This window comes from Oncorhynchus mykiss, chromosome 8 (genome assembly GCF_057628025.1).
Source record: "Oncorhynchus mykiss isolate SJ-2025 chromosome 8, ASM5762802v1, whole genome shotgun sequence".
Classification (NCBI taxonomy): Eukaryota; Metazoa; Chordata; class Actinopteri; order Salmoniformes; family Salmonidae; genus Oncorhynchus; species Oncorhynchus mykiss.
Window position 1 is genome coordinate 52,041,537 of NC_143029.1, and position 25,182 is coordinate 52,066,718.

Sequence of the window (25,182 nt, forward strand, 5' to 3'; positions counted from 1 at the left end):
TGGATTTTTGTTTTAGATTCCGTCTCTCACAGTTGAAGTGTGCCTATGATAAAAATGACAGACCTCTACATGCTTTGTAAGTAGGAAACACTGCCGATTTTGCAGGTTATCAAATACTTGTTCTCCCTACTGTATATTTGAGATTTCTTCAAAGTAGCCCCCCTTTGCCTTGATGTTAGCTTTGCACACTCATGCCATTCTCCCAACCAGCTTCACCTGGAATGCTTTTCCAAAAGTTTTGAAGGAGTTCCCACATATAATGAGCTTTTCCTTCACTCCATGGTCCAACTCATCCCAAAACATCTCAGTTGGGTTGAGGTCGGGTGACTGTGGAGGCCAGGTCATCTGCACTCCATCACTCTCCTTATTGGTCAAATAGCCCTTACACAACCTGGAGGTGTGTTTTGGTTCATTGTCCTGTTGAAAAACAAATGATAGTCCCACAAAGCGCAAACCAGATGGGATAGCGTATCGCTGCAGAATGCTGTGGTAGCCTTGCTGGTTAAGTGTGCCTTGAATTCTAAATAAATCACTGACAATGTCACCAGCAAAGCACCCCTACACCATTACATCTCATCCTCTATGCTTCATGGTGGGAACCACACATGCGTAGATCATCCGTTCACCTACTCTGCATCTCACAAAGACACAGTGTTTGGAACCAAAAATCTCAAATTTGGACTCCTCATACCAAAGGACAGATTTCCATCGATCTAATGTCTTTTGCTCGTGTTTCTTGGCCCAAGCAAATCTCTTCTTCTTATTGATGTCCTCTAGTAGGGGGTTCTTTGTAGAAATTTGACCATGAAGGCCTGAATCACGCAGTCTCCTCTGAACAGTTGATGTTGAGATGTGTCTGTTACTTGAACTCTGTGAAGCATTTATTAGGGCTGTGATTTCTGAGGCTGGTAACTCTAATGAACTTATCCTCTGGGTCTTCCTTTCCTCTGGCAGTCCTCATGAGAGCCAGTTTCATTATAGCGCTTGATGGTTTTTGCGACTGCACTTGAAGAAACTTTCAAAGTTAATGAAATTTTCCAGATTGACTGACCTTCATGTCTTAAAGTAATGATGGACGTTTCTCTTTGCTTATTTGAGCTGTTCTTGCCATAATATGGACTTGGTATTTTACCAAAAAGGACTATCTTCTGTATACCAACTCTACCTTGTCAAAACACAAATGATTGGCTCAAACACATTAAGAAGAAAAGCAATTCTACATATTTAAGGCACACCTGTTAAATCAATGATGATTTGGTTAATACTTTTTTGGTTTACTACATGATTCAATATGTGTTATTTCATAGTTTTGATGTCTTCACTATTATTCTACAATGTAGAAAATAGTAAAAATCAAGAACAACCTTTGAATGAGTAGGTGTGTCCAAACTTTTAGCTGGTACTGTACGAGTTACCACACCTGGTCTCAGGGATGTTTAACTCTGGAAATGATTTTGGTCTCTCCTTAGTTAGGTCAATCAGCTTTTTCGTTTTTTTTGCACCTTATTTGTGGAACTGTCTTCAAAATGTTCTTAAATTCGATGTTTTGGTCAATTCAGAAAGCTTGCTGAGGACCTTTTTACTGATTAGTTTTTTTATGATCGTGTTTTTCTTTCACTTAGATTTTGCATTTTTGTATTTATTTGTTGATGTGTGCATTTTGTATGTAATTGAGCGCTCATCTGTAAAATAGACCTTGGTATCAGTATGAATCCCTGATAAAATCAAGGTTTATTAAATTATTATTTTTTTAAACGCTACAGTGGTTCCTCCTTTAAAAGTTGCATCGTACTGCGGCACACCTTGCATGCTGCTGCAGCATTCTGTGGCACTTCATTTAATTCTCTGCCATTTATTTCTGTTACTGCAAGTTATTGCTAGTTGACCACCAGAGGGCATCTTTGAGAAGCATTTGATAGTATTCCGTATTGGCATTACCAGAGAATTGAAAACCTTTTTTATAATAACGTAGTATTTGGGATTGATTTGAAGAAATTTGGCTTAATTCATTTGATGAATATTATGGTGTTTCTTTTCAGAGAAAAACAAAACCCTCTGGGTTTCCGTTAGGATGGAATGGAAAATTTGTTCCAATGTTTCTGTAAATCAGTTATATTTATTCCCATAGTAACTCATTATGGATCCATAACTACATGAACATCTGCATTTTGAAAGATCATTTTTTGATTCATTATTTTATTAACGAAATTTAATATTTTAACATTTTCGTTTATCCATGCTTGTCTCAGAGCAGCGTGAAACGGTGCTGAAATAGACTGCCACAGCGGGAAGGCTATGTATTCTGTGCCCACCTCGTGGTATCTCTCTTCGGTTACGCATCCTTGGAATAGCAGAACAGCATTAACGGTCCGAACGGCCCATGCTGTGCCTGGTGAGCAGTTGGTCATGTTCTGTTGTCAGAAGAGGAATGGAAATGTCAGGGTGAACCAACGACATGACGAACCCGCCCACGTATGTTGACTCTGAATGTCAGAGGTGGAGTTCCAGAGCTCACAGGTGTGCCTGGCATGGACTCACTGACGAATGAAGATGATGAGCGATCAGCAAAGGCAGTCTGTAATCTGTGGGCATCATGGCTCGGTAAGAACAAACAAAGAACATTGCGTTCTGCAGGCCCAGGCATGGATCAAAGCTGGCGAGACATTCAGTAACGTCATCTTCACAGACGAATCAACCGTGGCCCTCGAGCAATTTGCTCAAAATTGCTACAGAAAAAAAGGAAGATCAAGATGATTAACCTTTCTGATCTCCCCATCCCGGATCCGGGTTCGTGAATACAGACTCAAGCTCATTACCATAACGCAACGTTAACTATTCATGAAAATCGCAAATGAAATGAAATAAATATGCTAGCTCTCAAGCTTAGCCTTTTGTTAACAACACTGTCATCTCAGATTTTCAAAATATGCTTCTCAACCATTGCAAAACAAGCATTTGTGTAACAGTATTGATGGCTAACGTAGCATTTAGCATTAGCATTCAGCTGGCAACATTTACACAAAAAAACAGAAAAGCATTCAAAAAAATCATTTACCTTTGAAGAACTTCAGATGTTTTCAATGAGGAGACTCTCAGATAGCAAATGTTCAGTTTTTCCTGAAAGATTATTTGTTTAGGACAAATCGCTCCGTTTTCTGCGTCACGTTTAGCTATGAAAAAACCCCTGTATCCAGGATTGTGTAAATCTATCAGCAAGCTCATTAGCATAACACAACGTTAACTATTTATGAAAATCGCAAATGAAATGAAATAAATATGCCATCTCTCAAGCTTAGCCTTTTGTAAACAACACTGTCATCTCAGATTTTCAAAATATGCTTCTCAACCATAGGAAAACAATCATTTGTGTAAAAGTAGCTAGCTAGAGTTAGCATTTCGTGTTAGCATTTAGCGTTAGCATTAGCGTTAGCATCCAGCACGCAACATTAACAAAAACATAAAAGCCTTCAAATAAAATCATTTACCTTTGAAGAACTTCTGATGTTTTCAATGAGGATACTCTCAGTTAGATAGCAGATGCTCAGTTTTTCCAAAAAGATTCCTTGTGTATTAGAAATAGCTCCGTTTTATACATCACATTTGGCTACCAAAAAAAATCCATAAATTCAGTCCTCAAAACGCAAACTTTTTTCCAAATTAACTCCATAATATCGACTGAAAACATGGCAAACGTTGTTTAGAATCAATCCTCAAGGTGTTTTTCACATATCTCTTCATTGATACATCGTTCTTGGACACATGCTTTCTCTCCTGAATCCCAGGAGAAAATGACCGCACCTGAAGATTACGCACAAATTTAGACAAAGGACACCGGGCGGACCTCTGGAAAATGTAGTCTCTTATGGCCAATCTTCCAATGATATGCCTACAAATACGTCACAATGCTGCTAAGACCTTGGGCGAACGACAGAAAGTGTAGGCTCATTCCTTGCGCCATCACAGCCATATAAGGAGAGAATGGAAAACAGAGCTTCAGAAATTCTGCTAATTCCTGGGTGATGCATCATCTTGGTTTCGCCTGTAGAATGAGTTCTGGGGCACTTACAGACAAAATCTTTGCAGATTCTGAAACTTCAGAGTGTTTTCTTTCCAAAACTGTCAAGAATATGCATAGTCGAGCATCTTTTCGTGACAAAATATCGCGCTTAAAACGGGAACGTTTTTTATCCAAAAATGAAATAGCGCCCCTAGAGCTCTATTAACGAAAGCATAAAGATGTTGATGAAAAAAATGCTGTTTTGAGTTACTAACACTTTAGAGTACTTAAGCATTGAATACATTTTAAATTAGCACCCTTATGTAGACCTAGCCACACCCACATCCGTTCGAAAGGGGTTGGAGGCGAAGGGAAAACAAATAAGTGCTACCAAATATAACCATATGCATTTCATAAATATTCAAATAAAGTGTGTACATAAAACGTATTAAACACATCTGTTTATATCACCTCCCCGGTCTGTTATGCTAACTTTTTCTATGCCACAAAATCTAAAGGTTGAAATGTCATGTTTTAGGTCATTAAAATGTACTGCGACTGGATAATCCCTGTCGTTTCTCCTAATTGAACTTTTATGTTCACTGATTCTCTGTTTGAGAGAACGAGAGGTTTTACATAGCACAGCCCACATGGACATTTAATAATGTAGATAACATGGATGGTGGAGCACCTAATAATGTCATTTATTTGGAACTGTTTTCTTGTATGTTGGTGGAAGAAATAATCACACTTCATCATATTGTTGCACTGTTGCCAACCTCTGCATTTATAGCTGCCATTTGGAAGATGGAGCCTGGCTGATTTTCTTTTGTGGCTGGCAGTTGGCACGCACCAATTTATCGTGTAAATTGCGACCTCTCCAATATACAATAAGTGGTGGATTCTTAAATTCAGCATCTCGCACTTTTCGCAAGTTCAAAGTATATGTAGCTGTGAACATTACAGAGTGTTCTTTAGCTTTCGCGGGTCTTTTTTGTAGCAGTTAATCTCGTGTTTTCCCCAATGCCAAATTTAGAGCTTCATCCACATTGTGGAGAATAGCTTCTTCTTAGAAACCTATCTCCGCTGCTTTTTCTAGATAGTCCTGAAAATGATTTCTTGCAAGTTGGGAGGGGGGTTCACACCTAGCTCAAGTTGGGGAGGGGAGGGGGGGTTCACACCTAGCTCAAGTTGGGGAGGGGAGGGGGGTTCACACCTAGCTCAAGTTGGGGAGGGGAGGGGGGTTCACACCTAGCTCAAGTTGGGGAGGGGAGGGGGGGTTCACACCTAGCTCAAGTTGGGGAGGGGAGGGGGGTTCACACCTAGCTCAAGTTGGGGAGGGGAGGGGGGTTCACACCTAGCTCAAGTTGGGGAGGGGAGGGGGGGTTCACACCTAGCTCAAGTTGGGGAGGGGAGGGGGGGTTCACACCTAGCTCAAGTTGGGGAGGGGAGGGGGGGTTCACACCTAGCTCAAGTTGGGGAGGGGAGGGGGGGTTCACACCTAGCTCAAGTTGGGGAGGGGAGGGGGGTTCACACCTAGCTCAAGTTGGGGAGGGGAGAGGGGGGTTCACACCTAGCTCAAGTTGGGGAGGGGAGGGGGGGTTCACACCTTGCTCAAGTTGGGGAGGGGAGGGGGGGTTCACACCTAGCTCAAGTTGGGGAGGGGAGGGGGGTTCACACCTAGCTCAAGTTGGGGAGGGGAGGGGGGGTTCACACCTAGCTCAAGTTGGGGAAGGGAGAGGGGGGTTCACACCTAGCTCAAGTTGGGGAGGGGAGGGGGGTTCACACCTAGCTCAAGTTGGGGAGGGGAGGGGGGTTCACACCTAGCTCAAGTTGGGGAGGGGAGGGGGGGTTCACACCTAGCTCAAGTTGGGGAGGGGAGGGGGGGTTCACACCTAGCTCAAGTTGGGGAGGGGAGGGGGGGTTCACACCTAGCTCAAGTTGGGGAAGGGAGAGGGGGGTTCACACCTAGCTCAAGTTGGGGAGGGGAGGGGGGTTCACACCTAGCTCAAGTTGGGGAGGGGAGGGGAGGGGAGGGGGGGGGGGGACAAACCTAGCTCGGCTTTAGACAATTCTTTAGTAAAGGTTGAATAGTCTATTGTTAAAGCTAATAGCCCATCCTGCTATGCTTGTGGAAAAAAAAATACTTTTTCCCCTTTCCACGTTAAAGATTCCAATAGATAAAGTGTTTTTAGCCACAATCGGCCCCAACCCCAATTAATAGATGTGGGCACAGTCGATTGTGTGCTGGACTTCGGCCTAGAATGTTGAGGGTTCAAAACCTGCTCCCTGCTTGTTTCATTACATTATTATGCCGGTCTCAGAGCAAATAGCTAGGAGTAGGAGTGGTAAACACTGCTGAAGGGTATAATGAATGAGTTTGATACACCTGGTATTGGATATGGCTGAAAATAAACTTGGTAAATAGCGATTTTCAAAAATTAACTTTATGACAAAAAAATATGCACAATCGTTTGTCTCTACATTAACTAACACATTCCTCTCAATTGTAAATTTTTTTGCTTGACTCGTTATGATGTTATAACTACTTACATTTGCTTCCCCGTAATGTTTTGTCAGCCATCTCTGCTGAAGTCACCAGGGACGGGTGGCCCGCGTCAAATTAGTTATTGGAACCACTCGATATGATTGGTCATATAAAAACCTTGGGACCCAAATGCATAATGAGTGCTCTACCTCCCCCTTGTGGTAGTCTGGAGCAATGACGCTGTGACACTGGGTACCTCTAAACTGCAATCTTTTAAAGGAGGAACCACTGTATTTGCATGACATGAAAAATCCATGCCATACAGTATGCTACATATGCTATAGGCCTGTTGTTTACATTTTTGTTGGTGACACCATAGAATTAGGAATTCAACTGAACAAGAATACAAACGCAACATGCAAGTGTTGGACCCATGTTTCATGAGTTGAAATAAAAGATCCAAGAAATTTTACAAACACACAAAAGCTTATTTCTCACATATGTTGTGTACAAATGTGTTTATATCCCTGTTATGAGCATGTATCCTTTGCCAAGATAATCCACCCACCTGACAGGAGTGGTTTATCAAGAAGCTGATTAAATTATCATTACACAGGTGTACCTTGTGCTGTGGACAATAAAAGGCAACTCTAAACTGTGCAGTTTTGTCACACAACACAATGCCACAGATGTCTCAAGTTTTGACGGAGCATGCAATTGGCAGGAATGTCCACCAGAGCTGTTGCCAGATCGCTTAATGTTCATTTCTCAACCATAAGCTGCCTCAAACGTCGTTTTAGAAAATTTGGCAGTACGTCCAACCAGCCTCACAACCACATTCAACGTGTAACCACGTCAGCCCAGGACCTCCACATCCGGCTTCTTCACCTGCGGGATTGTCTGAAACCAGCCACCTGGGCAGCTGATGAAACTGAGGAGTATTTCTGTCTGTAATAAAGCCTTTTTGTGGGGAAAAACTCATGGCTGCGCCCCTGCCCAGTCATGTGAAATTCATAGATTAGGGCCTCATTGATTTACTTCAAATGACTGATTTCCTTACATGAACTGTAACGCAGTAGAATCGTTGAAATCATTTAAATTGTTGCATGTTGGGTTTATATTTTTGTTCAGGATTACTTAATTCATTTAATAGGATCTCTATGGGTGACACTTTGATATGTGGATAATTTGCAGCTGTTGAAGTCTATCCAAAGTGCTCAAGTTGAAGCATATGTCTGTTAGGCCTTTGTCTTTTGTTTTATCAGCACAAATTAGATTGAGCAATTAAATCCCTACTTGGGGTCTCCTTAAATTAAACTAGTTTTTTACAGAATGTGTGGAGCACAGTACCACGGAGGAGTTTACAAGAGGAGAACTCCATCAAACGTTCATTCCATAGGCTGGGATTCGCACTATGCAGCTGTTGCAAGAGCGCATTTTTCACTGGCTCTCCATGGCTCAGCGAGTGAAAAATCATGAACCGTGATTGATAGACAGCTTAGCCTACACTTCTTCAATTCAAACATTATTGTGGTAAAAATGCACCTATACATTTGTGAACAGCCATCCACAACAACCAGAATCCGTAAGGCTTGAATAATTGAGAGAGCAGCAGTGTGATTCACATAATTGTAATATTGATCTCAATAATAGGCCTAAGTGATATCTGTATCATCCCTCAGGCAGAACAAACTTAAATGGCACCTTTTTTCAATGCAGATTTCAATGTCGTTGAAAAAAAATAAAGGTGTCACAAAGTATCCTTTCTGAATTTATAAGGAAGTAATCATGTAGTTTTTCTAAAGCATCAGTAATCTGACACCATTGTTTTAGCTGGCAATGTAAATGATTACAGTTAGAGTTTTTATATAATCTCCCTAACCCTGTCCCCACAATTCAGCCAAAAGTTTGATTCTATGTGGGCTATACTCGGCCTTGTCTCAGGATGGTAAGTTGGTGGTTGAAGATATCCCTCTAGTGGTGTGGGGGCTGTGCTTTGGCAAAGTGGGTGGGGTTATATCCTTCCTGTTTGGCCCTGTCCGGGGGTGTCATCGGATGGGGCCACAGTGTCTCCTGACCCCTCCTGTCTCAGCCTCCAGTATTTATGCTGCAGTAGTTCATGTGTCGAGGGGCTAGGGCCAGTTTGTTATATCTGGAGTACTTCTCCGGTCCTATCCGGTGTCCTGTGTGAATTTAAGTATGCTCTCTCTAATTCTCTCTTTCTGTCACGGACGTCCTCCTCTTCATCTGAAGAGGAGAGGTGAGAAGGATCGGAGGACCAAAATACGGCGTGGTATGTGTTCATCATGAATTTGAATAAAGAAAACACTGAACACTGAAACACACTATACAAAAACAATAAGCGAAATAATGACCGTGAAGCTAATGAGAGCTGTGCTGACACAAGCAATCAACATAGACAATCACCCTCAAACAAACAGTGCAACCCAGGCTACGTAAGTATGATTCTCATTCAGAGACAACTAATGACACCTGCCTCTGATTGAGAACCATACTAGGCCGAAACATACAAATTCCCAAATCATAGAAAAACAAACAGACTGCCCACCCCAACTCACGCCCTGACCATACTAAATAAATAAATACAAAACAAAGGAAAAGGCCGTGCTGCTGCTCCAGTTTCAACTGTTCTGCCTGTGATTATTATTATTTTACCCTGCTGGTCCTTTATGAACATTTGAACATCTTGGCCATGTTCTGTTATAATCTCCACCCGGCACAGCCAGAAGAGGACTGGCCACCCCACATAGCCTGGTTCCTCTCTAGGTTACTTCATAGGTTTTGGCCTTTCTAGGGAGTTTTTCCTAGCCATCGTGCTTCTCCACCTGCATTGCTTGCTGTTTGGGGTTTTAGGCTGGGTTTCTGTACAGCACTTTCAGAGATCAGCTGATGTACGAAGGGCTATATAAATACATTTGATTTGATTTGCTTTGATATGTCCTACCCCGAGAGAAGACAGAAATCTCTCTTAAGGAGAACATTTTTATTGATCAAGGCGACTTGGCATGTAAATCCTTATTTGTACGTGTGGTGCTGTCTGTCCTGACTGGGCAATTGGGAGAGTGGAATCCATCACTATTGGCATGTGGACTTGATTACAAGAGAGACTATGAAACATTCATGGACCTATGATAAAGAACTCTGTCTGGCCCTCTTTACTAGCGCATCACTCAAGAGTGTCTGGACAATGGGACAGTGCATCGCTACAAAACACCCTGCTCACTCTCCTCCTTTTGGCGCAGTCACCTTATCTTAGGCTAACCTCCGCCGAGCCACTACAGCCTGTGTCCCGTGCCTAAAAAGGACCAAATTAAATCCTATAATGTCTGTGATTCAATATGGGGGAACAACAACACTAAAGTTTATTTTAAGAAAATGTACTTTCTCTTAAAGTTAGGAGTTATATTCTATATTGTGCTTAGGGTAGAAAGCATCCCACTGGGCACAGAATGGTTGAATCAACGTTGTTTCCACGTCATTTCAATGAAATGACATTGAACCAACGTTGATATAGATGTTGAATTGACGTCTATGCCCAGTGGACTCATTGGTCTACACAGCAGTAGGTGGCAGCATCGGGTCTGTGTGCTATAGTATGGGTCTGTGTGCTATAGTATGGGTCTGTGTGCTATAGTATGGGTCTGTGTGCTATAGTATGGGTCTGTGTGCTATAGTATGGGTCTGTGTGCTATAGTATGGGTCTGTGTGCTATAGTATGGGTCTGTGTGCTAGCATGATAACAAAAGGACAAAGCCTTCCAGCAGAGTCTGTGAAACTGTCAAGCTTCGTCTGCTGGTCAATACTAAACATACTAATGGCCATGGTAAGCCTGACCTTACAGAGACACTGCTACTGCTAGAGAGACCTTGATACATTTATCTTCCACAGCCATTTCTCATAATACCACATTCTGTAAATATAGTTGTGTAACTTGTATAAATATAACTTGTTTTCTTCTTCTTCTCTTCCTCCATTTGCACTTCTGGTTCTATGTAAACACACACTGGCTGCTGCCCTGCTTTGAGACCTACACAGTATGTAAATGCCCCTGAGCTGTGGTTAGCTGCTAACCGCGTGGTTTCTCAAAGGAAATTATGGCAATTGAGATCAGCCACCTTGGTATCTGGGTGTCATTGTCTGCCTGTGTCAGACCCAACAAGTTGAAAGCTGAGAGAGTTTCTCTTCCTGGAAGCCTGCAGCTTTCTGGTAAGGTCTCATTTAGTAAGGGAGATCCCAGAGCTGATGGGCTATGCACACAACAGCTCAAACCAGCTCCCTGCAGATGTTTAATGTACATTCCAATGTATTTGGTGGATGATTGGAAATCGAGTCCAAGTAACTACACACATATCCAAACACTGTCTTCTTTCTAGGAAGAAGTGATCGATATACTGGTAACAGGGTGTGCGTTGAAGCTACCGCAATGAACTAGCCTACTAGTTTGCTTTACCTTACATTTTCTGATGTCACTTGTTAAATAATTATAACCCGGTTTCGGGGGAAGGCACCAAGCAGCATGCTTACTTGCCATTCAGAAACAGAATACCTAATCGGGAGGATGATGAAAAGGCAGAGGGAGCGAGTGTGCCAATGAGGCCCTAGGGCCTGATGTTTTTCATAAAGGGGCGTGCAGTCAGTGTGTAGCACCATCCACTATATCTCATAACCATCCTCTCAATATGTCAATCATTGACGACAACCAAAGCAGAAAGGGTTTCTCATTCAAAATGACACAATGTCCAGGGGACCATGACACAACCGCCCTGACCACTTGAGGCGACCATTTCGCCATGTTCCGGGGACATCCTGACAAAAAAAAATGTTTGCATGCAGGGATGTTCCCTCACGTAATGTCCTGAGTCCTGAGAACCATGACGTGACGTCATGGTACCTTACAGGGAACTACGCAAAGGTCCCCCAGAGAACGTTCCATTGGGACCATTATGCTACGCCCCCTTTGGCCATCATGAATCGTCCCCTTGTGGTCATTGAATGCCCTATGGAGAGTGTCCTATCGGAACCAAATAGGAACCTTTTCATAACGTTCACTTATGGACATGAAAATACGTTATCATAACGTTATGCAGCGACCAAACTGGGATGTGTACTGAACGTCCTCTTATGGTCCTGTCATGTTTTAATGTTGCTAGAACGTTTTCCCAATGTAAGTGGTATAACATCTCGCTGAAACCCTTAAAGGATCCCAGTAGGAATGTCGCCAAATGTCTTTAGCAAGTCCCCTGTTTGCTGGGAATCCAGAAAGTTTTACAATAAGTGCATTCAACCAAGGAAGACGAGACAACCACAAACCACAAAGCACTTGTACCTCTATCTCCCTTTGTGTTGATCTCTGAACTTTGGTTATGTATGGTGCCAGTAACGTTTAACCCGCGTTTTTTTAAATGGTGCCATATCCCCTAGTGTCTTTGCTACACTGAATCTACTCATCCACCCACCCCAGCAACTACACTCCATGTAAATGAACATTTTAAAGCATCCTGAAACGCCACAGAGACAGAAGAACAGCCTTTGCTCTCATTGAGTTTTCATGCTAACGACGTGTGGCCATATTGCTTTTGGAATGAATTGCAGGAGCTGGTAGTGAAATAATTCAACTGTAATGGTTCTCTGAATATTATTTTGAATAATGAAACAAATCAAATCATTGGTGACCAGCTGGCAGCATCTATTCGGTTCTGCAGATGCATCGATCCTCCAGACATTCGGCCCAGAATACCTAACGAGTTAACCACACCTGAGCTAACAAACTAATTTGATAGACTTTCATTTTAATTGGTTGTAATGATTCAACTGTTAGTAATAAACTTGCCACAGCAGGACGGTGCTCTTGAGTGTTGCCGCTTAAAGGCCCAGTGCAGTCAAAAATGTGATTTCCCTGTGTTATATATATAAAAGTAGCCTACTTCTTGGGGCCTAGTGGTTAAAGCGTTGGACTAGTAACCAAAAGGTTGCAAGATCAAATCCCCAAGCTGACAAGGTAAAAAATCTATGGTTCTTCCCCTGAACAAGGCAGTTAACCCAGTGTTCCTAGGCCGTCATTGAAAATAAGAATTTGTTCTTAACTGACTTGCCTAGTTAAATAAATAAAAAATAAAAATTAGTTAACAGACCAATAAAAAAGAGCGTTCCAAACTTCTCTGCCAATAACAGATACTCAGACCACTCCCAGACAGTCCTAGCAAAATTATTGCTTGAGAAATAGATTTTTGCAAATAAGCTATTTTTGTTTATTTTTGACCATTTTAATTGTAAACAATCACAGTATGGTACTTCATTGTTACCCAGAAATGATTTAATATTGAGATAAAAACAGCTGCATTTGGACCTTTAAGTGCAAAACAGTAACTACTTACAGCAATGGTCGACTGGTCGATCTCCAAGGGGCATTCGTAGTCGATCACCAAACATTTCTGTAAAAAACAACATCGATAAAGCCTTTTTTTGTTTTTTTGTTTAGCGCTGTTGGTGGTAGGTGCACTTGATTCAGCAGCATTAGCGCCGGGAACGCAAAGTGTTCACATTTTGAACCATTTCATGTGTCTGAAGATAGAACTCTGCCATACCCAGCAGGCCCAGAGAGCAAATCAAGTGTACCTATAGGCCTACTGCTGACCTATCAGATAGCTCAGATCACTGTGACTGCACAGTTTTTTCAAGCCATAGGCTGTATAAAAAAAAAGACAAAAAAAGCCGCGAACTCATAACAAAGTCGATACGGTGAGATTTCAAAACTTGTAAAACCATGACTAGAGAGAGACTCAATGATAACAGCAAAGAGCTGCTGTATTAGTAAATTCATGTTTAATTTGTTATTCAGCACTGTCAACACATTGTTCGACACTTTTATAAGCCATAACATGTGCATTCTCCATACTTCCACTCACGCCACAACCAGCACTGCAGCTGCAATGAATGAGTATAGCAAAGTGTTTTGATAAGCTTGAATTGTTTTTTATTAGCGGCTTGTCTTTTTTAACAGCGAGGAATATTTCACATTCTCTGGTCATAGGAGAAACAACGTGAATTGGTGGATGAGGCAGAGATATTGCAGTGCGACTGTGTCCCCTTGTCTCAGAGGAGGGAGAGAGAGCGGAGGGACGGGTGAGCATCAACGCTGCTCTCTCCCTCCCTCCCCTCAGACTGACCATCAGATGCAGGCCATCGGTCCAGTAAAATGTAAAAAAGGTAATTATTATGCTCACTCAGCTGTGCCTCACAAGTAATACAACAAATGATCTATTACCAGTGTTATCATATACCAAAAAATGTATTTCAAAATGGTCTGAGAAGAACAACATTGGCAGGGCAATTCAAGCATAGCCAATATGCAGTGATAATGTATTGGGCCTATAGCCTACTGCACAAACCTCATTGCTACATAGCGGTTTTTAATAGGCTAATGCTGCATAGGCTTGTGTTTTATAAGTCATGTTTTTTTTCTTTTTCTGAACAGTAGATCTCGGCTTGCTTTTCTACGTTGGTGACCACTGACTTGCAGTATACACATAATGAAGTAAGGTAGCTAATAAGCTAACTCGGGTGGCAGGTAGCCTAGCTTTTAGAGTGATGGGCCAGTAAGCAAAAGATCGTTGGTTTGAATACCCGAGCCGACAACGTGAACAATCTGCCGATGTGCCCTTGAGCAAGGCTGTTAACCCTAATTTGCTCCAGGGGCGCCGTACTACTATGACTGACCTTGTAAAACAACACATTTCACTGCACCTATCCGGCGTATGTGACAATTAAACGTCTATCTATGTAGTCATCTAGGTAAAATGTTATTTGAAGGGTCCAAACATAAGGGCTTCATAACTCATTCATACATCATTCATAACTCATTCATAACTCATTCATAACTCATTCATAACTCATTCATAAATCATTCATAACTCATTCATAACTCATTCATACATCATTCAAAAGTAGTACATAAGAATTTCATAACTGCTGAAGTCCAGTTATGTCAACAACCGCAACTTGTGTTGTCTTGTGGTTATTAGGATGGCACGAGAATAGCTTATCCGCGATAAGTAGAGGAGGACTGATGATGCATTAGAGTACCATAAGCTCCGTAGTTGGGTGTAGTGTCAAACGGTACTATGAACCAGGCCCATGGTCTGTGTTTGCTATGGTTAAACATTCAACTGCATTGTTCCCATTCACAAGTCCATCCTCTTCTCTGGGCTTCGGTGGTTGCTGTTTCTCCTACTCTCCTTTAAAACAAAGACATCACAGTTGTCTCTGTCTATCTGCGAGGGCACCTATTCCCTGTTGCTCTCCGCCGTGTCACTGTGGGTTTGTCTATCTCTATTAATCCACTGATGCCCTGGAAACCGCCAGGCCTCCGTACCCAGCCTTTATGCAAACCCATTTTACTATCCATTCCATCTCATTCCACTCTATCTCTTCACTGGCTGGCTGCCGATAGCGCGGCGGAATCACAGCATTACTCTGTCAATCGGGAACGACAGCGCCTTGCACTTTGAGATGACATCTTGCCGATAAGTTGCAAAACCACCACCCCTCGTATTATCTGAATGAGGGGATGATGTTTCGCTCGTGGAGTGTTTAGACCTCTGGCTTCCTTTGAGGAGAATGCTAATTGAGTGTGTCAATTGTGTGCTGGCTGTTATGACGCAACACTGTTCATCTTTAGCAGTTTGCAGACACACGGCCTGATAGGACACCTGTAGAAGGCAACAACGTAGTCGCAGCAACACCATCGATCACTGTTAGATCATGCACTGTCAAACAACTACCCATATAATTATCTGAGATTATCATAATACTTGACAGCGCTTCATGTTTTGATACCCGGTCAAGTCACACAATACACTGTATACAGTATAAACACTGAGTGTACAAACATTAGGAACACAGTCCTAAAATTGAGTTGCATCCCCTTTTGCCCTCAGAACAGCCTCAATTCGTCGGGTCAAAGCATTCTACAGGTATGCTGGGCCCACAGTTGTGTTAAGTTGGCTGGATGTCCTTTGGGGGCGGGGGGTGGACCATTCTTGATAGATACGGAAAACTATTTAAGGGGGGAAAAACCCAGCAGCATTGCAGTTGACACACTCAAACTGGTGCGCCTGGCACCTGCTACCATTCACCGTTCAAAGGCACTTACATTTTGTCTCGCCCATTCCCCCTCTGAATGGCACACATACACTATCCATGTCTAAATTGTCTCAAGGCCTAAAAATCCTTCTGTAGTTCTTTCCCGCAGTCAAATCAAGTCACCCTTTAGTGGCGTCATGGGTGGAATGTTTAAGCCCATAACCATGTGTGTGAGGTGTATACTTTTGTCTCAAAGTAGATTTGTTTAAGACTACCAAGAACCATACTGTGTGACCCTGATTTAGCACATTGTCCCTGATTTAGCACATTGCAGTAAAAGGTTAGCCTGTCACCTCCCCTTCATCTACACTGATTGAAGTGGATTTAACAGGTGACATCAATAAGGGATCATAGCATTCACCTGGTCAGTCTGTCATGGAAAGAGCATGTGTTCCTAATGTTTTGTACACTCAGTGTATGTATATATATTTTTATTGTCAGATACACCAGATATGTTTAGTGAAATGTGTAATTTTACAGGGTCAGCCATAGTAGTACAGCGCCCCTGGAGCAAATGAGAGTTAAGTGCCTTGCTCAAGGGCACATCGGCAGATTTTTCACTTTATCGGAACGGGTTTTCAAATCAATGACCTTCGGTTACTGGCCCAACCCTCTAACCACTAGGCTACCTGCTGCATTCAAAGCGCGGGTTTGAACAGGTTCAATACACTATTAATACAGGTTCAAAGTGATTCAATACAGGTTCAATACACTATTAACACAGGTTGAAAGTGCTTCAATATACCTTTGATCCGAATATTTGCAACAGTAGCTTTGCATATCAATCTATCACTTAATGCTTGATGGAGTCATAATGTAGGCCTAATCCAGGTTTGTACAGTATTACTAATGTAAATGCAATATTTGTCTGGTAATAGGAAGTTATTGTTTTCTTTGAAGTTCATAGTTAATAGTTTTAAAGCAGGATGTTGAGCATGAGGGGGTTTTCTTTATCACTGATGCTGCGGTAAACTCAGTAGTTCACCTAGGTCAGGAAGCCGTGTGAAAGGTACAGGGGAAATATTTTAGCTATGCGAAGCTTTAAAAAGAGATGTGGTACAAACGATGGGGTTAAACGAACACTAAGAGCTGCTCGTGGTCTGCCTTCACAAATGCTAAAGTTAGAAGGAAGCTAGCATGGAGACATTTGTTTTTCTATTTCCTCAATTCAACTTTTTGGCCCCAAAGGAGGAAGCGTATTTCAAAATGCTTGGTCCTAAGGACTTGAAGGCACCGAGAATGAAAGATAGTAATTCCAGGTAGGTTTTTTGCACTTAAATCTTCCTATCCTTTTTTATTTGAAAGCAGAATTCGATTTTTTTGTGTATTTTAACAATTCTGTGAAGCTTTTAAGACCTTGTTTCATTACATCTTGTAAGAATGCCACTTCCTTTATTTGCATTGCACAACAGCAATGGGAGACAGACAGAGAAAACCTTATCGCTAGTATGAGTATCTTCTCTTATATTGTGACTTTCTCCTCCACAACTCTTCCACTCATTAAGTGTTGGTGTTGACTTCATAATGTAAGGGGGTCTGCCATGGCACCACGCTTGACTTGTCTCTACAGAGTGAGAGGGCACATGTGCATCTGAGAGCCATTGCCATTCTCTCAATAGCAGGAGATCAGAAAAGAAATGCTCATTCGTTAAGGTGACACCCTAGCACTAACAACCGTGAGTTCTGTACCTTGGTTCGTTTATTTTGCCTCTCTGAGTTCTCAACGAGACAAGAGGAGACGCAGAGTAGCTGTTAAAGTGCCACGGCGTCGTTTGTTTGAGGGTGTGAAGTCCTTTGGGGCTGTCTCGGTTTGTTGATACTTTTGATGTAGAACTGTGAGGCAAATGAAATGACTCTACGCCATGGGGATGAATTGTGACCTGGTAAAACATGTGTTCCTCGTGACTATCCATCATTTAACGACACAAAGTTGAACGACACAACCTCGACAGGAGGTAGAGAGGGGACGGGAAATGCAACTTTTCAATGATTTGCCACACCGTTTCAAGTGTCCGTCGGTGTGAATTCCTGCCCATGCAAATTCCCTTGAACGTGCTGCAGATACTGGTTCGTTGAGAAGAGGTGCAGAAGTACATTTCCCCTTGGTTGGCCTTTGTTCTGTGTCTACAGGGCATATGTGCGTGGTTGGTTCCTCGTTTCAGAATGATGGTTAGCACGCTGACACCATCTCACTTTGCTGTCATTCTCAAGGGCACTGTCCACCCCACACCGTCTCACTTTGCTGTCATTCTCAAGGGCACTGTCCACCCCACACCGTCTCACTTTGCTGTCATTCTCAAGGGCACTGTCCACCTCACACCGTCTCACTTTGCTGTCATTCTCAAGGGCACTGTCCACCCCACACCGTCTCACTTTGCTGTCATTCTCAAGGGCACTGTCCACCCCACACCGTCTCACTTTGCTGTCATTCTCAAGGGCACTGTCCACCCCACACCGTCTCACTTTGCTGTCATTCTCAAGGGCACTGTCCACCCCACACCGTCTCACTTTGCTGTCATTCTCAAGGGCACTGTCCACCCCATGAGATGCCACTGCTGCCTTTAGTGAAACACGGCTTGCTCTGTTGGCCTTTACGTCATGTGGCCCAGGCGGAACGAAAGAAGAGGTCCTATTTATTTCCGTTATCATGTGATCGTCCATGTTAAAGGTCCTCGGCTTGAGTAAACAATGGCTGGTTTATTACTCTGTTGTTGTGATTTTGTAGCCTGGTTCCCAGATATGTTTGCGCTGTCTTGCCGACTGAAACAATGTTTGGCGTAATAATAACCATAGGAGTTGGCAAGACAGCACAAACAGGTCTGGGGCCAGGCTAGTGATTTCATTCATTATGATTAAACTGCTGTACAGTAAACCGAAATGTAATCATTATGTAAAGTGTTCCATTAACTCTGGTTGCAGATTGAAAGACAAGAGGTGCCAACTGAGCCTTCTGCTGACCAAGTCAGGCTCCCATGAAAACATCAGTCCAGAAAAGAAGACCACCACCGCAACCAGCAAGTAAGGCGTCAGTCAAGTGTAAAGGCAAAGCAATGGAAACATTAACATGTTTAATTGCCCCAGTTACCCAATTTGTATTGAAGATCATTTTCAATCTCAAGGGCTTTCCACACTGTACGTCGGATTTAGTCTTTTACGATTATTACACGTCACACTGTGCGATGTGACCTAATTTACATAAACTTGGCCAGATTGTATGATTTGCTACGTCAACTGGACGTATCAAGCACGGCATCGAGAGAACAACAACAAGCTGACGACTGACAGACATTGCTCCTCCTACCTCTGTGAGCGTGCGCTCCTCGTCATGAGGAGCTCAACTCTCAAATGGAAGAGGAACATCACAACATGGAAACGCTAACACTGAATGTTAGGCCCATAGCTCCAATGGGATATGCGCCCCCAGTATAGTCATTGCTGGTTACACAATACAAGCGTTGACATGTTGACAGCCGACGTGTGTCTATGTTATTTGGAACTACACACAGGCCATTACTTGCGCCAAGTTTTCATTATCCGATGTGTGAATTCTAATTTTGAAGAAATAAATGCATGCCACACTGCACGACTAAGGCTCAACATTGTTGACACTGCCAGAACTTTGTTGGAGACTATGACCGCACACAGTCATACTTAAATGGGCAAACCCAAGACCCTGTCACAGTGAGACGCCCGACAATCGTTTTACGACCTAAGAATTTGCCCACGATGTGTACATTTTGTCTGGGTGGCATATGAGACGGCTAAAATCTTATAGTCTGTGCGGGCCTTTAATGGGCTAGTTCAGCGCAATTACATTTAGATCGTTGTTGCCATAAGTCCTAAGCAGCATTGCCCAGCCCATAGACTACTACAAGGAAACAAATATCTAAATGTGTCATTTAGCTGAAATACCCCTTTAAATTCATGGACTATACAGTTTATTTTCCTCAATCAAAATACCATTGGGGAACAACAGAAGCTAGACATACTGTAGCCCACCATCAGTGTTCAACAGGCTTCCTCAGAAAGATATATAAACAAATAAACACATCATTAGCAAAGGACTTAAATGGTATCTCTGACTCTTTTTTTTCCGCAGCATCTCACCGGAGGCAGCTTTGAGTTGGAGTAGCACCTTTGAAGAGCTGCTCAGACATTCAGGTTAGATTGAAACCGGCGATGTCTGATTTAGTCACAAATTGCGAGTCTATTTTTGTTCAAGGCACAACTTTAATGGGAAGCCACAGTGTCTTTAGGGAAATTAAAGGTTAGAGGAGAGAACAATGGAGTGTCACTGCTATATTTTTAGTGTTAGGTAAGACTATCAAACCTGTCTAACTTCCTGATATGTCTATTGAAAGAGTGTTTCATTACAGCTGTGAATAATTTTGCGGGGCTCGCTCTATGAGTCATTGGGATCACTGGTTGAATGTTCAATATGGTCTTTCCCACTTTCCATTGAGAGCAGGATGGGAATCTACAGAGCTTGACCATTTCTATTTTGAATCGGAATGAACCAAAATCAGCCAAATCTCAATTAATGCAGTCTGAAATTCAATCAAGTGTAAGTTACGAAGTAACTCATCCATAGTATCAGTGGGCACAGTGCAGATCCTTTTGTCGCCATTATTCTGGAGCAGTACATGTTGTTTTTTTATCCATATAAGCCTCACGATTGAATCCAATAAATCCAATGGATCATTAAAGAGTATGTTCTTCTCCCCCGAGTAGATGGAGTGGAGACGTTTTCTCAGTTCCTCAGAACAGAGTTCAGTGAGGAGAACATTGAGTTCTGGTTGGCCTGTGAGGAATACAAGACCATCGACTCGGATTCCAGGCTCATCACCAAAGCCAAGCAGATGTATGCTGTCTTCATTGAAGCCGATGCCCCAAAGGAGGTATATATGGTGCTTGAGAAACGAAACCAAATAGGCCTTGCTGGAGCTTTATAAGCTGTATAGGGTCTAGATGTTTCCCTGACCATGTGGGCCCTATTAATGGCAATTGGGGAAACTGTTGGGGCCACATCAATGGGACTTCCCTAAAGCTGCTAGTTGGTCAAGCATTCACAGAAAGATCAAATCTCAATTTTGTTGCTCTTCTATGGTCTTGATCTAATTCAAAAGGAGACTGGATGCAAATGCATCAACATTCACCGCTATACAGACTTCAACTTTTATAAACTATGCATTGGAATTATGCAGAGGTTACAATGAGTATGAGGCATGAACAAAGCCCCGAGTGCATGATAAACCTGTGGTTAAGAAGATGCTCTACTCCCCTAGTAAGACAGATATGACCATTACAGAAGCGTGTGGTTTAGAAGCGTTACAACCTCAGGCACCATTGGATGGAGACAGATCGTGACCGTGTGGTTTTCCTTCTCTGCGACTAGCAGCAACTGAGCCAGTGGAATGATTACCCAGACTCTTTCAGTTTGAGATGAAGATGTTAGTGTCTTCTAAGCTCAGTTGAAGAATAAGTGAGCATGACTTCCAAACCAAGTACAGGGACATGTATTGTGTCACAGAAGTGCATTTACATGGAGGGCTCTGCGTAACATAAACTAGGAAGAATGTCTCAAGGTGTCTTGGGCCAGTCATGAACTGTAGCTGTTTTGAGTACATTTACCCCTCTCCCAATGATCTTAAACAAGTCACACTTGCCAATAGAAAGGATTGGGTGTAGAGCTAAAATAACATCTAATTTCTATATAACCATGGGCATAATTTAATAAATTTGCATGAAATTACTCTATTTCCAACAAGCATCTCTCTAAGGTACCGCCCCCTCACGATTTCACAATCACCAGTAGCTTTCACCATGGATTTCACTCAAATTCTTGATTGTTTTTGTCAAATACTCTTGCATATTCAACATTAGGCGGAGACTACAGTGAGTGGCAATAGGACAGATTCACTTATATCTGCATTAAAGTAGTCAAAAGTTTAGTATTTGGTCCCATTCTCCTAGCACACAATGATTACATCAACGATTTTTACGCGTTATGTGCTTCAGCACTTGGCGGTCCCGTTCTGTGAGCTTGTGTGGCCTACCACTTCACGGCTGAGCCATTGTTGCTCCTATCTGTTTCCACCTCACAATAACAGAACTTAAATTTGACCCGGGCAGCTCTAGCAGGGTTAGCAATTTGACTTGTTGGGAGTCGTTGAAAGTCACTGAGCTCTTCAGTAAGTCCATTCTACTGCCAATGTTTGTCTATGGAGATTGCATGACTGTGTGCTCGATTTATACACCTGTCAGCAACGGGTCTGGCTGAAATAGCCGAATCCACTACTTTGAAGCGGTGTCCACATACTTTTGTATATATAGTGTAGATGCAAATAAAAAAACTGAAATTTTGAAGGGAACTGGAATTTGTTTGAGCGGACATAACAGATGTTTGAGTGATCGCAAAATCAACGGGAAGATGTGCTTTGTACAAGCACCAATTGGAATGAGCATTGCTTTTCTTTTGAAAACAATCAAATGGGAAGGAGGAGCTAGTACCATATTACCATATCTAAGGTTTGATTTGGGATTGAGCCACTTAACATAATAGTGTCACTTTACTTTTAGGTCAACATCGACTACGCAACAAAGGTGGCCATCCAGAAGACCATCACCACGCCGACGAATACCTGCTTCGATGCGGCACAGAGCAAAGTCTTCAGCCTGATGAAAAAAGACTGCTACCCGAGGTTCCTCACTTCCGAAATCTACCTTCGCCTCACCAAGAGAAAAGGCCCCGGGACCACCATGTTCCGCCGGAGGTCACGGTCCTGCGTTTTCAATGAGCCGCGAGGGGAGGCCACGGGCGACTCCTCTGCCTGGTTGTAGAATCTTAAACTGAGAGTAGCACAAAACACACACACACCCTTCTGATTTCTCTTGCAGTGCAATGCCTGTATCTGACTCGCTGTGTGACTCGTTGTTGTGTTTTTTAATGAGACTTTCTGAAGAGATTTGACTTTACAGCTATCAGTTAAAGTGTTCCCCATCTAGACACAGAATACTGTGTTCGAATACTAATATGCAACGTTCATCTTGATTACCGTTAAATGTCTTGCCACTGCTTGTATTAATTCAATAATTTATGATAATAATCTGTTATGTTGGCTTTTAGTTGTAAATTGTATATATAGTCTGGAGAGTAATTATTGGAATAAACAATGTACTATTAAAGCTTTTTCTAACGTTTATAACGGTTCAATTATGTCAAAAGGGACAAACAAAAAACATGACAAATAGCGACTATGACGTTAGTGCCTTACACAATCAGAAGGTACGATAGAAGTATTTGGAAGGAACCCGCTGCCGAATCACCCAAAAAAATGTATAGACCTCACTGAGCAAGTGAGTAACCACTCTACGAATAGAAATATTCACGTCATTGGCATGCACACGGTATTCCTTACAAATAAAAATATGTAATCATTCCAAGCTGCCAACGATCCCACTGAATCTATCTTGGCGGTGTGGAAATCATTACAGCAAACTGATTGGATTGTTTCCTACCCACTAAGAGTTAAATGACGGACAGTATTGGCTTCATGGCATCTTCACCATGGGAGTTTGGTGGGATATATATATATATATATATAAAATGTTGAATATGCAAGAGTATTTGACAAAAACAATCAAGAATTTGAGTGACATAAAAAAATCCCGTATTAGTAGTAGTTGAAATTCCAAGACAGTTCACAGCAATGCCAAATCTTTCGGATAGAGAAATCACTAGGCGCCACACTTGACTTGCCTTAAGACTTCGCGACGAAACACCCCTAATGAATACATATGCCAGGCAGGCAACAGAAAAAACGCGATAAAGCATTTAGCATTTAGCTTCAATTTACATTCATTTAATACAGGAATGCTAACGTTGGCTGATGTTTCCTTACCCCTCACTGATTCAAACCGATGCCCTAGAAATGAACTTACTTACAGTGGAGACAAAAAAGTGTTAGGAGTGGAGGACTATGTACACTGTGGGATTCAAATCCTTGCCTTGCCTTTTTTTAAATCAAATATGTATATTTATTTCACACAGGTGGGCAGGCATTGTTGCAGCACATGGGGAAAATATACTTGTTTTTTTGTAGGCTGCTGAAGGTGCTGGTCGAGGATACACAGCGCCTCACTGTGGGTTACCAGAGGAAGCACACTAACCCAGTGTGGGCCAAGAGTACTTCCTGGTCAAATCAAGTAGCCAGAAAAAATGATTGGGCCTTGTTACTATGTTACTATGGAAAACTCCTGGCCCTAACCATGACAGCTAGATGGCATGGTGTTGGAAGAGGAATTAATTAATGTTTGTATGAAACCTGTACATTTTAATAAACATGCCACAACGCAACGTCTACATGGCTAAGGGAATAAGGGAAACAACAAATAGGGGGAAAAACTGTTTTATTTATGTTTTGTGTGTGGGTAGGAATGCTTTGATAATAAACTCCTCTGGGTTAACTTGAATAAGAATCCACCAACTTTGTAGTTTTGGGATGTATAGCAACCACACCAGCAATAGACGGTGTTTTAGAGTCTGCAGTGCACCAATTGCAACACTTCTCAGCACTGTGCACATGCGAGACAAGCACCTCTTTTGAAAATCAAATTTCGTCCACGCGGATGCAAATCGGGATCGCCGTGGTGTTTTCCATCACTTGGTGAGATTTCCATTCTTGGTTTTGTTTGGGAAGCACATAATATCCTGGGTTGGAGGATGATGGGGATCAGGATATGTGAGCACCACAGGGAGGACTGTCCTCGTACACCATGAAGACTGTCCTCATATACCATGACCCGCCATCATTAATCTTCATTAGTACATTAATGACTACACATTTGCAGTTACTGGATACATTGGGAATATTCCATTACCCCTATCCCACAATGCATCACTTGGCTGACACATGAGAATGGGTTTCCAATATGCAGAAAGGGTATACCTTGCACTGACTGCATCTGTGGTTAACCTTTGACCCTCCCATCAAGGTGGTAGATATTCAACACCATAAAAGGATCAGAGAAGGGAAATATAACCAGTACAATATTTTATATATGTAGCCCTTTTCAAGCAAACATGGACCATATTGTACTTTTAGTACTTTATTCACAAAGGCCAGTATTCCTAACACTCGGATATCACTCAAACTTTCACACAAGTCAAAATAGAGTTTACACGGTCTAAACATATGATGTGCTTTAGTGCAGGGTTAGATTTGACAGACGTAAGAAAGAATGACTGAAGATATCACACGCATCGTGCACAGAGCATAGCATAGAATATTATTGTTGCTGTGTCATTATAATTAAATGTGGAAGATGTTCCACAACAGAGATGCAAATCCAGCGTAGTACCAGGATGCGGGATTCCCTTCATGCTCTATTTGTTTATGGTCAGCCTCCCATCTAGGTGCTTCATCAGCACTTCATCATCTGTTTACCTTTCATTTTCTATTTTGCATTTCACCTCACTCATTTGACCTCATTTCATTTTCCATCTGTAGCTTCTTCGGCTGTTCAAAAGCATAAA

The 25,182-nt window shown here is 42.2% G+C and overlaps 1 protein-coding gene and 1 long non-coding RNA gene across 2 annotated transcripts in view; both read left to right on the forward strand.

Annotated features, from left to right (window-relative positions):
- The window catches only part of LOC149981682 (uncharacterized), a 161,010-nt gene that overhangs the window by 110,662 nt on the left and 25,166 nt on the right, over window positions 1-25,182 (forward strand). The window lies entirely within an intron of this gene.
- LOC110530037 (regulator of G protein signaling 21) lies at window positions 16,354-22,854 on the forward strand. Its single transcript, XM_021612805.3, has 5 exons — window positions 16,354-16,906; window positions 18,567-18,665; window positions 19,747-19,808; window positions 20,379-20,545; window positions 22,227-22,854. Exons 1-5 carry the CDS (start codon window positions 16,785-16,787, stop codon window positions 22,485-22,487), a joined length of 711 nt encoding a protein of 236 aa, XP_021468480.1. The 5' UTR covers window positions 16,354-16,784; the 3' UTR covers window positions 22,488-22,854.